Source organism: Apteryx mantelli, chromosome 3 (genome assembly GCF_036417845.1).
Source record: "Apteryx mantelli isolate bAptMan1 chromosome 3, bAptMan1.hap1, whole genome shotgun sequence".
Lineage (NCBI taxonomy): Eukaryota > Metazoa > Chordata > Aves > Apterygiformes > Apterygidae > Apteryx > Apteryx mantelli.
This window is the reverse complement of record NC_089980.1, coordinates 61324521-61339188: the sequence shown is the minus strand read 5'-3', so window position 1 is coordinate 61339188 and position 14668 is coordinate 61324521. Positions and strand designations below refer to the sequence as shown.

Genomic DNA, 14668 nt, shown 5'->3' with positions numbered 1-14668 from the left:
TTTGTTTTAAATTCTAAACATACATGCTTTCTTCATTCTCCTACAAGCTTTGCAGTACTGTAGTAATGTGATTAACGCTCAGTGTTAGTGAAAAACAGAGTGAAGAGCCAGGTTAACCAAGACACAAGGAACTCTAAATGTTGACAAGATCAACAAAAAGGGCTGTGCATATTCAAAGATTTTGCCTCCTTAAGCCTTTTAGTGCTTTCAGCATTAATGTTTTAAAGTGTTTTGAAAAATATAAGTTAAAGTTGTATTTGAAAATACAGGTAAAAATTTTAAAAATATACTTTTTCATAGTTTCAAGTCAGAGTGATAATGGAATTTTATTAATTTTTCAGCTAAAGTTGTGCCTCTTTCTTTGGTGTATGATAAAGCTTCCAAAAACACTGTATGTATGCGAGTTAGAATCTGTTACTATGCCAAAAAGTTATTTTTGTTTTGTATTAAAACAGATAATAATTCCCCTCATTAAATTTAAAACTGTCCGTCTTCATCAAATACTTATTAAGATTTAAGGACTTTCCTTACATTGTAATTTTTTTTATTATTATTATTTTTTTTTAGTACTTAAGGACTAGTAATTAAGCACTTCCCTTCATCACATCTGAAATGACTAGTGAAAAGCTTTGCCAGCTCAAGGGTCTCTGCACCATTTCTGGTTCTGGGATTAGTCTGTGTAGAGTGATTTCAGGTATTTGACCTTGAGCAACCTGATCTAACTTTGAAATTGGAGCTGACTTTAAGCAGGGGGTTGGACCAGATTACTCCAGAGGTTTCTTCCAACCTAGATTGTTCTATTAACTCTTCTTTCTGATGTTCTAGCTTTGGGACTAGTCTGTGCAAGGCTGGTTGAAGTGTCTGTGTGCACATGATCTACACGTGCCCTAAGAAACATTTAAAACTGGTATTTCTGTTGCTCTGAGCCATTGGGAATGGAACATAGGGTTTTCTGTCCTGGCTAGTAATGACCAAAAGTCATAACCTTCTGGTGGCTCTTCCTTTACCTGAGTAAAATGAATAAGCAGTATTCCTCCATTTCTTAGCAGACAGGAGGGTTTTAGAGTCTTATCCTGGAACTTTTCACAAACTTTCAATTAAATGGACGAGGAGACCAGACTACCTCCTCCTTTCCAGTGTGGACAATTTCAAAGGTGAATTCTGAGCCCCAGTAAGAGGAGCAGTGAGAAGGAGGCCTCCAACCTTGTACTGCACTGACTCAGTAGGAGCCTTTGCTTTCCACTCCAGTCAGGAAGCCAACTACTTTACAGCAAAAAAATCAATCTTCACAACAGACCTTTGGAAATCTTATTACACTCTCAAATGTACCTGAGCAGTGAACCTATGAGATGTGAGTGCTGATACATACACTGCAATCAGTATATCTGACATCAGCTTTGGTTTATTCCTTGTTTCTGATGCTTGTTCCAAGACGGGGTAAAAGTCCTGAATTTTGCCCCCAGATATTTTAATGTTAGTTTGTATTCTTTAACTGTATATTGTTCTGTGATTGACTCTTCTGTGGAAATATGATTCCATAATCAGTAATACAGCTGCACTTCACAATACCATCACTGTTGAGTTTTTTCAAAGTAATAATCTTGTTCAGTTAAGTGGTTAGTATGTGGGATTACTGTAATCATTTTAATTGCTCAAAAAGCTTGTTGGTTTGACTAGGATGAACTGAATTAGCATCTTAAAAGTGATTTTTACCATAGTTTAGCATAAATAGCACTTTTATTATTTACACTAAAAAGTTAAAAAAACATGATTTGTGACAGATCTCTTGCACAGCTTTGAGCAAGTCACTTTACCTTCCAGGGTGTCTGTTTCTCAAGATTCAAAAAGGAAGGAATGATGTTTATCATTCCAAGTAAAGTTTTGTGGATTTGTGTATAAAAATTCATTATACTGAAGCTCTCTGTTATTAACTAGTAGTGGTTCAAAAATTTCTGTTCAGTCAACAAGCTGAAATACATGTGTGTGCATATGCTTTCCTAACTTCATCAGTGAAAAAGAGAGGAATGGCCTTTGAGCTACAATCATTACTATTTGTCATTATACTTCATTACTAAAAAAACATTGTTTAAGGTGTGGACATGGGCCTTGCTTCACAGTCTCTTCAGAAATCTCTTAAGTATTACTGTTTTCTCCAAGACCAAGCATTCCTGAGATATTTAACATTTGCTGAAGTTCTGATGTTCCTCCAATAATAGGTGTATAATGACTCTAGTTTTAATTTTTGTTTTCCCTGAAATAGAACCTCGGAAACAGCCACCATCAAAAGCAGGCTTTCGTATCTGTGATTTACAGAGAGATACTTTGACATATTTGAGGGATTAAAAAACTCTCTGTTCAAAACCCAGTGCTCCTTGAAGTGAAATCTAATAAGCTGGAAGAATGTCTAGGACACTTTCAGATGCTAACAAACATCCAGAGATAAGAATAGATCTGACTGAGTTTTAAGGGTTGGTTTACTTTTCTCCTCCCGTCCAGGACTTAAAAACTGCCCTATCTATCAAGCTCTTAACACTCTGAGAGAAATCTGGCTTGTCCTTCTTTAATGTACTACAATTCTTAATTTGTAATATTACCATATTGAAACTTAAAAATGAAATGAAATGGAATACAAATAAGACTAGAATTTCCTTAATACCCTGAATCATGAGTAGAAGAAGCATGTCTAGACTCAAATATAAACCATATTTTAGAGCAAAATTCAAATCCTCCTTCACTTCCCTGCCAAAAGCTGAGTTCGACCCCGGAGGGTGTGAGTAGGGTTTCCTCGGCTACAGCAGCTGGCATCACCAGCACTTACAGCAGGGCAGGGAGTGCCACTCCTCGGCTTGGTGTGCTGGTGATTTCATCAGCTAAAGCAGGTCTTGACAGGTGCAAAGCCTTTTGCTTCACTTTTAAGGATCATGAAAACCTTTGGTGCATAATTTAGGAGACTGGGAACTAACTTTATGACCAGAAAGGGAAAATGAGATATTTTCCCGATTCTAATCCTTTAGATCTGTTAGTACTGTGTCAGTGCATTTCTTCTATCACAATAATAACTTTTGTTCTGAAAAGAGTTCTTGATGCATGCTGAATTTGCCAGACGTTTCACTTTGAGATGAAGATATGACAAATGTGCTTTCTAGCATTTTTTTATGTTGATATATTCTCCCTCACAAAGGACAACTTCATAAAGAGCTTGAATCAGATCCACATTCACACTTTACATATGCAGCATTTTTGTGGCTGACAAAGTTGGCTTTTCATCCAAACTAACTTGGAAATAAAGTCAAATCAAAGAAGGGCATGCTGAGACCGCTATACTTCGGTAGCTATTTTCTTCCAACTAATCATCATTATTATGGCTAGATATTTACCCTTAGGTGTGTTGAGCAGATCCGTCTGACTCATCCATTTAGTGCTGACATTCAGTACTAGGCTGGATGTTGTCCTGTTGGGTTAATCATTATCTTTTCTGTCTAAAATATTTGGTAATTCCTACAACTGCATAGGATAGCTATTTTGGGACTTATCAGGTGACTTCAGAGCTGACATAACCTTTCTGGTATTGTCCGTTGTAACCTGTGTCATGACACTAGCATGACTTATGGCTGTCTTGAGGATACAAACCTTCATATAGCACAGATGGTCTGTGGGAGAAAAACGGTGATGAAGATCTGTACATCACACATTAAGCTCTCCTTTGCAGACTATTATTTCCCTTATCATTGCTTCATTCTCTTAGGTACCTTTTAATCAACTATCTAAGGCATCATTTATTGCAGAAACTATGCATTATAATAAAGACTGTAATATGGGATGCTGGAAAATACACTTTGCCACCAATATTACCACCATGACCTGTTTGCCTTCTCCAAACTTTCTTAGCTCTCCTTTATGCGATATATCACCGTTACTTCCTTAGAGGCAATTTTTTTACCACTTCTTTGAAAGAATGATGAACATTGTGTAAGCTCATTAACAGAGCATGTGTGTAGGCTTAAAATTACAGATGATAGGCAAATGGCTGGAAAGTCAGTAATTCCTTTACATATTTGCCAAGACCTAGGTCAAGGTTCAGGGTTTCCTTTGCTCAAACTGGTGAAATCAGAAATACCTCCAGGTGTTTTGGGGAGTGCTGGCAGTGCACATGCAACGCAGTTATCTCAGGTGTTTTATGCAAGAGAAAACCATGCTTAGGCAAAGCTCCACTCAATATTAATGTGCTTTTCTTCCTGCATAATGTATTTTGTATAAACTAATTGTATTTTATTTAATAGCTTTCAGTGTTTTCTACAGGCTGCCATAATCCATTTTATCTAATATTGCAGTCATTTCAATTGTAGTAAATTTTCATATCATAACTCTGACTTCTCGTGCCAGTGAAATAAATAGTTAATATACAGGAAAGTGTTTGTGTGTTTAAGAGGAATCATCATAAAAATGTAATGCCTTTCTACTGAGAAGCCTGGTTCTTATACATCATATCTGTATTTGTGTAAACATTTTACAAGAGAAAAGAGACAAATGTTTATAATGATTTTGAAAAACTGAGATATGCATAATTAACTTGGCGTATGAGCAGCTATTTCAGAGTAAAATTCAGCAAAAGGATGATTTTTATCCAGAGTTCATCAATTCTATCTTCATGAGCATTGTTCTTCAGTTTTTCCTTGTAAAAAGCTCACAAACTTAAAATCCAGATCCTTGGATTTGGATCCAGGAAAGAATGTAAGGGGTATGGTGGTTGTAGATCTGCAACCCATAGGACTGGTGATGTAGAGGCAGCAGCAGGCACAAACCCTACCCCTGCCCTTGTGTGCGCCACATCTCTAATGTGAAAGGAGCCCTCTGAGAAGTCGATTCCATCTTTTTGGCAAATGTGTCTTTTGCTGGCCAGCTGAGCCTATCAATAAGCGAGCAGCATTATCGGAGATGTTCAATGTACGAAACGTGGGCAGGCTGCCGCCACTAACTGGAATGAGACCACTGGCTGATTTCACATGGACCTCCGTACAGCGTTGCGACAGCCGCTCCACCCGCCCGCTACCCAGGGCACCCAGGTCAGAGCATTTTGTGCTCTTAACAAATTGGTTTTGATATATGTCTTGGAATGTACTCATATCAAGATTGTTTTCAGAATATTGTTTTGAAACAAAATGGAATATATTTTCTGCCTTTAAATCTCTCAGCATTATTGCAGGCAGAGTTATTTCTTACTTGTATTTTTTGTTGTCATAGTTATTCACACTGGGATTTTTTTTTAATTATGCTATGTGTACATGAATATATGTGACCCCTGCTACTCCATGTTAGAGAAAGCAGCTGTAAATGTTACTGCATCTAAGGGCTGGAATAGTTTGTCCTTTTGACACTGACTTAATTTACACATTTTTCACGAGCAGAAATTGAATAGGTGCCATGTAGTACTTTAAATATCTCTTTTAGGTCAAATGACCTCCCCTCTATCAGAAACAACATAAGCATGTGAATATGATGTTTAACATGGAACAATCCCAAAACAATATGTATTGCAGATTTCAAATCATAACAAGTCTAGCTTAAGTCACATTTTGTAGATAAGCATTTATGCATCTGGCAGTAGAATTTTGTCCTAAATAAGCAATGTTATGAAATGAAGTAGTAATGGTCTTAAGAGATTAACCATCTAAGAGAGAGTCCATCTATATATTATAGCAAAATGTGGGGGGTTTTTTATTTGGTTTTTCACTTAGATACTAAAGTAATGAGTTCATGAATATATTTTAAAGGCATATCGAGTGGGAGCAGCAGCAGAGCCTTAAAGTGTTACTGAAAACATCTTGTTTTGAAATATAGCTGTTTTGTATCACAGAACAAAATTTCCAAAACAGTCATGGTAACTGGCCAGCAATTCTAATTCCCTATGTCATTATTTCAAAACATTTAAGAGCAAACGTTAATGTAACTTGTTTTTTGTTTTATTAACAGTTAATTCGGGTGACGGGATAGACTACAGCCAGCAGAAGCGTGAAAATATTGGAGATCTGATTCAAGAGACACTGGAAGCCTTCGAGCGCTACGGTGGAGAGACTGCTTATATAAACATTAAATACATGATCCCTACTTATCAGTCGTGCATATTAAACTAAGTTGTGTCAAAAGGGATGTTCCATTTGTGCTCTAAAAAACCTATATCTAACTCTGTGTGGCATCTTGTTAGTCATGCTTTTTTCTCTACAGCTGCTAAAATAGTGGCTTCTGGGGCATTAGACTGTTAGCACTACTGTGAACAAGTCTTTCCAATACATAAATAGTGCCTGTTCCTTTGATTACAATGGTGTACTGTGCTTGTTTGTTCCACGAAAGAATTGCTTCTTTATAACAGAACTGACTGGAGCAGGAATCAGAGTTAAACCTTCAGTTGTATAGACAATAAAACTATAATTTTCATACGCAATTCAGCAATTGCTGTTCTGTGTCCGCTTGCCCTGAGGGTGATGTCAGAGGCTGTAACAAGAAGAGTTTATGCTGACTGCTTAATAGGTGTTTGTCATGGAAGAGAAACACCAGTTCAGCAATGCCTCTCTAGCAGCTGGGCAGAATAATGTGCCTGACACACAATAAAACTGTTCAATGTATATACCAGTTACATTGGGAAACTTTATACAGCCCATTTGAAAGCTCTGTCATAAAATTAATATTTCTTTCACATTCATGATCTAGGCTTCCAGGTGTTTACCTTTTTATGAAATTTGGGTTCCTATTGGTTCCTGTCAGGCAAAAGTGTAGTTTCAAAGAAAAAAAAACCAAAAAAGCAAAACTTGAATGTATCAGATGGAATATGGAGTGTACATAATACATCACTCCCTAATGGCACTGCTAATCACGCTAAACATAATATATAAGCATGTATTTATTTAGAGGACCCTGAGTAGCAATGCTAAAGTCTCTATTGTTAGAGTAACCCTTTAGAATTTCCTACTCAGATAGTTTCTCCCTGCCCACCCATAACAGGGAATTGACATAGCCATGCATTTAAGGAGGCTATCAAGACTGACTTCATTTGTTTTATAAGCATTCCTTTAAAATGTACCTCTGAAAAATAAAACAAGTTTCATAATTGTCAAGGACAGCCATCTGAAAAATTGAGTCAGCTCAAAAACAAATCAGGAGATATGAGCTTTGTCTAAAAAAGCTTGAAATTTAAAAAGTTACAGACTTTGGACTCATTTTGTTTTTATTCTGGTTTCTGGGAGTTCTTAAGATATACACAAGTTGCACTTTCAAGTGTTTCCCTGTAATTGTTAGGACTTGAAATGTACTCTTTTGTGTTAGAAGCATGAGACTTTTTCCAAATGCTTGTCCGTGTCCATGTTCACACACTGCAAGGAGTGCCTGTGTGGGAGACGTGGCTCCTATCCTGCTCTGCTCTCTTGGCTGAGTACAGGAAATGTGAGGTGCACCTTACTGCCTGCAGAAACTTTAAGCTAGATGTGTCATTAGACTGACATTAGCTTTGCCTTATCCCATTCTATGGGCTCTTCAGCCTGAGGATTTTTTTTCTTTTTTTCTTTTATTTTCTTCTCTTTCCTGTAACTGAAGAAAAAGTTAGGAGGAAGATTTGTTTTCTTCCTGCCTCTTTGAGGAACTGCTGCATCATGTGATGCCACTGGCCATGAGAGCTCACCAGTCCCCTGGTTTAGGCACGGCTGCTGCAGATGTGCTATTTTTCCCAGGCTCTGGAAGAGCTTTTGCTTCTATTTCTTTTTTTCTGTTATTTCTGAATTTTATTTTGCACATTGCCAAGGCTTCTCTCAAGTCCCTAGAGTTTAGGCAGTGTCTATCCTGTGACTGACACACACCTGTGATGGATGAGCACATCAAATACACTGCCTCGCATTTAGGGTGTCTGTAAATCTTTCACCTCCCAAACAGAAAGGAATGTGAAGCCTGTCTGTAGGCATATTTCTTGGGAAATGCTACAGCTTTGTCTTCAAAACTTGCAGCATAGAGTCCAGAAGGATACTGCAGCGGGGCTATGACCACATCTGCTCTTCCAAAATGCCTTTCTAACTCTTTCTAATCTCTTTCTAAATAGAGCATTTAGGGATCACAGATCTAGGAGCTACTCCAGAGAAAGGTCCCAGCTGAGAAAAGTCTGTGCAAGCAGGGCCAGCAAAGGTAGTAAACATAAGAACTAAAGGGGCTCTAACTTCCCCTCTCTGAGGGGTGGTCTCTTCTCCCACATCCATCCTGGCAGTATCCATAGAGCCTTTGCTTACAGTTGCTCCTTCCATTTCACCTCAGAAGACCCCTGTCTTTGTCCCCTGCACTGATGAGCCATAGTTCTTCTTTTAATGGCCCCTATGGATTATTCTTCTGAAACTGCAGGTTTCCACAGTAAGTACAAAGTGTGCTGGACAACTACCGCTCAGAGGGAGCTGAGTTACTCCACTCCGAAACAAATCATATAATGAAAAGTTTCAGGCCACCTTTCATTTCTTAGCTATTTATATTCTCATTCTTAATAGAAAGCCCAGTACCGCTCATATGCCTTAGGTCAAGAAACTCCTCAATAGTTGGCTTCAGTTCCACCACCACCAGCCAGGCTCTGGCTGCAGAGCTGCCTGCAGAAGTGGCAGTAAAGGAAAGTGCTCTCGTCCCGGGACTTCCCCGTCCCACCGTCCTTCTGCGTCCCAGCAGCACTGCTGAGGATGTGATTATGTTGCAGGCCCCTCCCCAACTTTGTGAGCCTGTTCCCTGACCCTCTCTTTTTGCATTCCCTCCCCCTTTTGCTCAGCCAGGACAAGAATAGTGACTGACAAATAGATGTCAGGTGTCATGGAAAATGGGTACTTCATGCAGCTCGAGACTTGCCCAGACCCAATCCTCTCAGCTCCACTCTTTTTTTGGGAGATTCCTTTACAGGATATTGCTTCAACAAGGCTGACCTTATTGTAAACTGTTAAGGGCAATAGAAGCCATCTCCATTCATATCAGGAAAAATGCGTTTTACAGCTAAGTTCTTTTACTTGCATGTTCAAGTAGCCTCCATCATACTATTTCTGTGACAGGGCCATTGCTTTAAAAATGAATGTTCTCCCATAACCTTTTTTATCCTAGAAGCTGGATTGATAGAAAGAAAAATGAAAAAAACACAAGTTGGCAATTTAGGAACACCAAAAATAAAGCTATTTTAGGATATCATTTCTCTAAGTCAAACTGTAGGCCTGCCAATCTTGACAGTGTCCCTTTAAGCATGATCAGCAGCATATTTATAGGCAATTACAGCATTGCTCAGAGCACTTTATAAAGCACAAGATCAAGGACCCAGGTGCTTAAAGCAAATGAGTTATATTATGACATTCAATACACTGCTTAGCTATTTTACTGTGATCAAAGATGGAATTATAGTTTCAAAATAGTAACTGTCTCTCTTCTCAAGCTCATAGAGTTGTGGTCACCGATATTACAGGCAGCCAATCAACAGTTTCTAATTGTAATCAATTAAAAGGCATTCTGGCTCAGATTTTTCAAGTAGTATAAATTAAGCATATCTCCATTAAAGGCAGCCTGGCTGTGCAGAGCTGAAGTGGGCTGTGTCTTAGTATGAAATTTTTGTCTTCTGTTACTTTCTAGATGTCCAGCCACCACAAGGTACATAATGTCAGTAATGGACCCTGTAGGCAGTGGGCTGTGAAGTAAATTGTAAGTGCCGGTTTTCTGAAACAAATGTTTTGGATGTGCCAAGGTTATTTTGATGAACTTGTTAGCTACTTTGGATCAATTGGTGCTCATTTAATTACAGAATAAAAACCACACGCTAATATGAAAAATCTAGCTGTGACCTTCTGTGTCTTGTGTAACTCTCAAATCAGGGAGAGAAGAAAAACTTTTTTTAAATGACTCCTCTGCACAGCTGAGTAAGAGAATTCTTTCAGAGGTGTTATATTTTGGGAAATCCTCTGACATTTTTGAGAATGCTGGTGGATAGGATAAAGTAGTCACTGTGCAAACTGGGTCGTTGAATGATCTGACCTGTCTGTGTGAAACCGCCAGCATGAGCGGAGGAGGCTCCCGTTCCCTGCTGGCACGGGACGGTGGCGCCCGGGCAGCTCTCAGGAGGGACGAGGCCTGGCAGAGGCCTGGGCAAGCTGCCGCTGCCAGGCTTGGCTGTGGGGAGCTGGAGCCGGGCTTCTCACTGGTAACTTTCCAGGGCTTCAAAGAGATGGAGCTGACAAAAGGAGCTTGAAAAAGGCCTCCCAGGAGTAAAATACAAAAGGACTATGGGAAGCTTTAAATGGAGGGAAAGTAAAGGACTCTGGCTGGAGAGGGGGCAGGGGTGTTTGTGGGTGCAGGGAGGTATAGCTGCAGTCAAGCAGGGCAAAAAAAGCCAAGCCAGACACTGTGTGTTTTCCTAATCCTGTCTGGAGACCCTCTGACTTTCAGAAAAGCTCTCTCTAGTCTGAGGGGCTCTGCAGGCAGTGGGGCAGTTCACATTTTTCCACTGATATGTAACATCCTGTGTTTTCTGCTTTAAATAAAAGCAGTGATGTTTGCAGGAACTCTGTACAAAGCCTGTCTTCTTGCAACTGCTCGGAGCTGCTTTGTGCCTCCTGGAGACCGGGAGAGGAAGGTTCGTGCCCTGGCAGGACAAGACGTTCCCTGCACTGGCCCCATAATCCTTCCGGCACACAAGGGGAGGGAAGGAGAGTGCGGGGGCATATCTTAGCTGTGCTTGCTCTTGCCTAGCAAATATAGCCAGGGTATGTCTGTGGGACTCCTCGCTGGGAGCTTTCCCCTCCTTAGGGCTGTGGGCCCTGCTGAGGGAGAAACAGAGGCTCCTGGCACCTCTGGGACAGCCGGCAGCCCCCAGCGCGGCTTCTGGTGAGGCATGGGGGAGTTTGCCTGAGTCTGGGGGACAGCCTGCAGCCTTGGAGAGGGAAATGTGTTCTTTACAAAGCTGGAAGTGTCCCTTTTGTGATGCCAGTGTGGGTTTTTATCACGTAGCCCCACAAATACTGAATTTTTAGAGACACCCAGGGGTGAGTTAGGCAGCTAAAGAACTGCTTTGGCTGTGCTGCCCTGACAAACTGCCTCTTTATAAAACTGCAGGCTCTCTGTAAACTGGGGAAAGCAAATGCAGCAGGAATTTAAAGCAAAACGCGGGGTCAGTGAGCCTGGCGTTTGAGATCATGCTGCTCCCCTGTTTGTACTTCCCCATTAGAAATGGAAGTTCCTGATCTCAGTTGGCCCAAGCTGTGGCACTCGCAGGTCTAGCGTGTGCCTTCGATTCCTCTTCCTCAAAGAGAAAGGCAGGGGGAAGGGGAAGGCGCTGCTCAGATTTTTGCTAAGAGTCCCTCACAGAGACGGAAAGCCTCAAGCTGTGGAGGAACCAGCACCTTCATGGGAGAGGAAACACATGGTGCAGCAGCAGTGCTGGCGTGGCCGTGGCCAGAGGCACTTTCGGGACTGCACCCTCTCTGCTGCCGGCCCCCGTGGGCACCCATGCACGGGAGCCCTCTGAAACTCTGCAGCCACTGTGACCTGCTGCACCTGGCCAGTGAAGGTGCAGGGTAAAAGTAGCTAAAATGGGAACTAATCCTGCTGCTTTACAAATGCTGAAAGAAAGATGAAATCCCAGCCTTCTTCCTATATCTTAGTGAAGGTGGATTAAATGTGCTGAGGCAACAGGTAAAAAGAAGTCATTTAAGCAGACTATCCTTAGCATCGGGTGTTGTAAGCCTATCTCAAGCAATATGACTGTGATGGACCTTCAGTTTATTAAGACATATAGACAATCCAAACTTCCTGTGTTGATCTGCATCAGCATAATGTTAAAAAAAAAAAAAAGTCAGAGGCTGGGGCAGTTGGAGGAAGGCCACAATGACAGACAGGAAGGGTAGTGGCTGCAAACCCATCTGTCGCCTCAGCCTGCTCCATTCTGTGGCGCAGCGGGAGCGTGTCAGTCTCAGGGCTCATCTCTGCAGCTCTTGCACCTCTGTGGTAGTACCATACATGAACTACATGAACTGGCACCACCATCCTTAAGGTGAATGCAGGTAAATGTACTGGTGTTTTTAGTGACATACAGCATAGTCATGTGCAGCTGTGTTACAGCTATAAGCAACCATAAACACTGTAGCTCTGTTCCTTCCATGGGATCGTACCAGTCTACCATAAAATATTGCTCTTTGAAATTGGTAAAGTATTCAAAGCAATGGTGTAGACAGACTCCTCAACCATGAAGAAGCTCTAGGAGGTCTCCATATCACAGGCAGATCCTGTCTAGAAAGGGTACAGCACTTGGGCTCAACAGTTTTGACTGCCAGGTCAAAGGCCAGCTTTGGGTGGGTCAGGCAAAATTTATGCCCAGCAACCTCATGTCACAAACTGTTACGTTAAGCAGGAATGGCTCTTGCTTTAAATGTATGGTCTTTCCAGTTCTCTGTCAACCTTTAATTTATTTTTTTCTGTGCGTAATTCCTAAGCCCTTTACTACGGAGTAATTATCAAAGAGCAGCTCAGTTTCCTTTACTCTGGCTCTAGGAGCAGGGAAAGAGATCCTCACATCTCGCCATCTCCATCTTATCCATTAGTCCCATTACTTCATTTCTGAGTGTTCGTGCTTCCTGCTTCTTCCAGTTCCCAGTGGCATTGCACCAAGCTGAAGGGAGAAGCTGTGAGAGCTGAGCGTGTAGAAGGGCAGCTGATAAAAAGGCCATAAGGGACCAGTTATTTCAGCAAAGGCTTTTCCTTTGCAGTTTACATTTTGGAAAATGCGAGTTTTGGGGAACTTGCATCTCTCCCACCCCAAAACTGCTTCCTTGGCAGTAGCGGAGGCAAACCATTTCTGGAATTAAACCTCCTCCCTTCTCGTCTGTGTAACGCAGCAGTGTATTAGGAGAAAAATATCTGTTCTGCTGAAACTGGGGGACTGGTACAAAACTAAATGGTGGGAAGCTCTTGGCAGGCTCATGAGGTCTGGGAGGCTGCATTTCTCGGGCTTTTGGGGACCTTCTGGCTGTGCATATCAAACCCCAGCTTCACAGGACTCCTCCCAGACACTCTCAGCTATTTCCAATATTGAACCACATGCGGCTTTCTGTGGCAGAGCCTTTCTGAGCTCACAAAAGCCTAACAAACTACATGAAGAAAAGTCCCTTTTCAGCCTTGCCCCCCATCCCCCTCCCCTCGTGCTCCGAAGCCAAATACACAAGTATTGATTATGGTCATCCCTAGGCTGTCCCTTGGGTGGGGTGACACTTGCTGGGCCTCTGTCCACAGCTATGCCAGCCGTGCAGGCATATTCACTGGCCCTGTGGCTGTTGAGTGAAGGTTTCTTGTGTTACTGTAAAGTCATATTTTCCGTGTGTTCATTTCCTGCCTCTCCCACTTCCCAAGATGCATCTTGTGGAGTCTGGGGTTTTACCCCCCCCTTCCCAGCTGGCAGATGGTGATCCCCGCTCAGGCATGACGCATGCCAGTGCTTCTTCCAGGCTTTTGCCAAAACTTGGGCTGCGTTGTAATCCCTCCTTATTTACTAAGCAAAGTTTAGTCCTGATTGCTATTGCAAAGGCTTCTGTATAAATCTAAGGATGCGTGAAGGCTTGGTAACAGCTGCCCTTTAAAGGTTTAGGTTAATAGTGGGTGCTGCGCGCTTCCTCCCCGGCCCTGTCATAAGCATGAGGAAAGGGAGAGCCAGGGTTGGGCGCATCCAGGCTCTTATGGCCAAAGGCTGCTGCTCGTGGCAGGGGCTCACTGTGTCCACCTGCTCCCCTCTGCCGGCTTCCCACGAGCTGCCCTCGCCTCTTCGGAGGCCTGGGATGTTCCCCTCCGGCCAGGGTGGCCTGGGCATCGTTGGACTTCGCCGCTCGCTTCCCAGGAGGCTTACAGGGTGTGGTTGGAGCTGGCGGGGCTGGGGTCACGCTTGCTGGGGTCTCCATCTCCTCCGGGTGTGCCGGTCTCTGCCCAGACCTGCCCGCAGCAGCATCTCCTGGTCTTGACTCTTGGGTGCGTGGTGTTGCAGCTAAAATTCGGCAAATGCTGCAGAGCTGAGCCTGGTTTCTCCGGGCTGACAGGCAGGGCCGGTGGCATGGGTTGTTGTGTGTGCTTGCCCATTTCCCCACACGGGTCAGATGCAGCTGCTGCTGGAGCTGTTGCCCAGAGGCTGTCGCAAGCCCAGTCCCGGGGCCGCTCATGGGTGGCGCAGGGTGAGAGCCAGTGCACGAGGCTTCCCACGCGCCTGCAGCACATGTCGGACTCGGCCCCGCGCTCTGGGTCCCCAGGGCAGCCTCGGCATCTCGCACCTTGCGTGACCTCTGTGTCCCCCTCTGGAGCCCAGCAGCCCCCAATGGCACAGGGGGCTGGGGCTGAGCTGCAGAGACCTCAACGCACTCAGTGCTGTGGGGCCCCGGGGGGCACAAACCGCCATGCAGGGCGGCCGCGGGAGGGCGAAGGTTGTCCGTCAGGGATGAACACCACTGCTAGGACAGATAGTGCCCTGCGTTTCCCCTCCTCTTTGGAAAGAGACTAAAACGCTTGCTGAGTGGAGAAAAAAAGAAAGAAGAATACCTAGCAGGAATAATGCTTTAAATCAGTTACTGTAAGGCCAAGGATAAAATCCAGCTGTCTTTCAAAACGCTCTCTGGGCGGAGGGTGGTACTTGGAAGCCTCACTGTTAATG

General features: G+C 43.0%; 1 protein-coding gene across 1 annotated transcript in view; it reads left to right on the top strand.

Moving 5' to 3' along the window:
• The window catches only part of PACRG (parkin coregulated), a 266087-nt gene extending 259667 nt beyond the window's left edge, over positions 1 to 6420 (top strand). Inside the window, exon 6 of the mRNA XM_067294745.1 lies at positions 5971 to 6420. Coding sequence (XP_067150846.1) covers positions 5971 to 6131 — 161 coding nt within the window. The 3' untranslated portion in view covers positions 6132 to 6420. The remainder of the gene's footprint in view (positions 1 to 5970) is intronic.
• The last annotated feature ends 8248 nt before the right edge of the window (positions 6421 to 14668 follow it).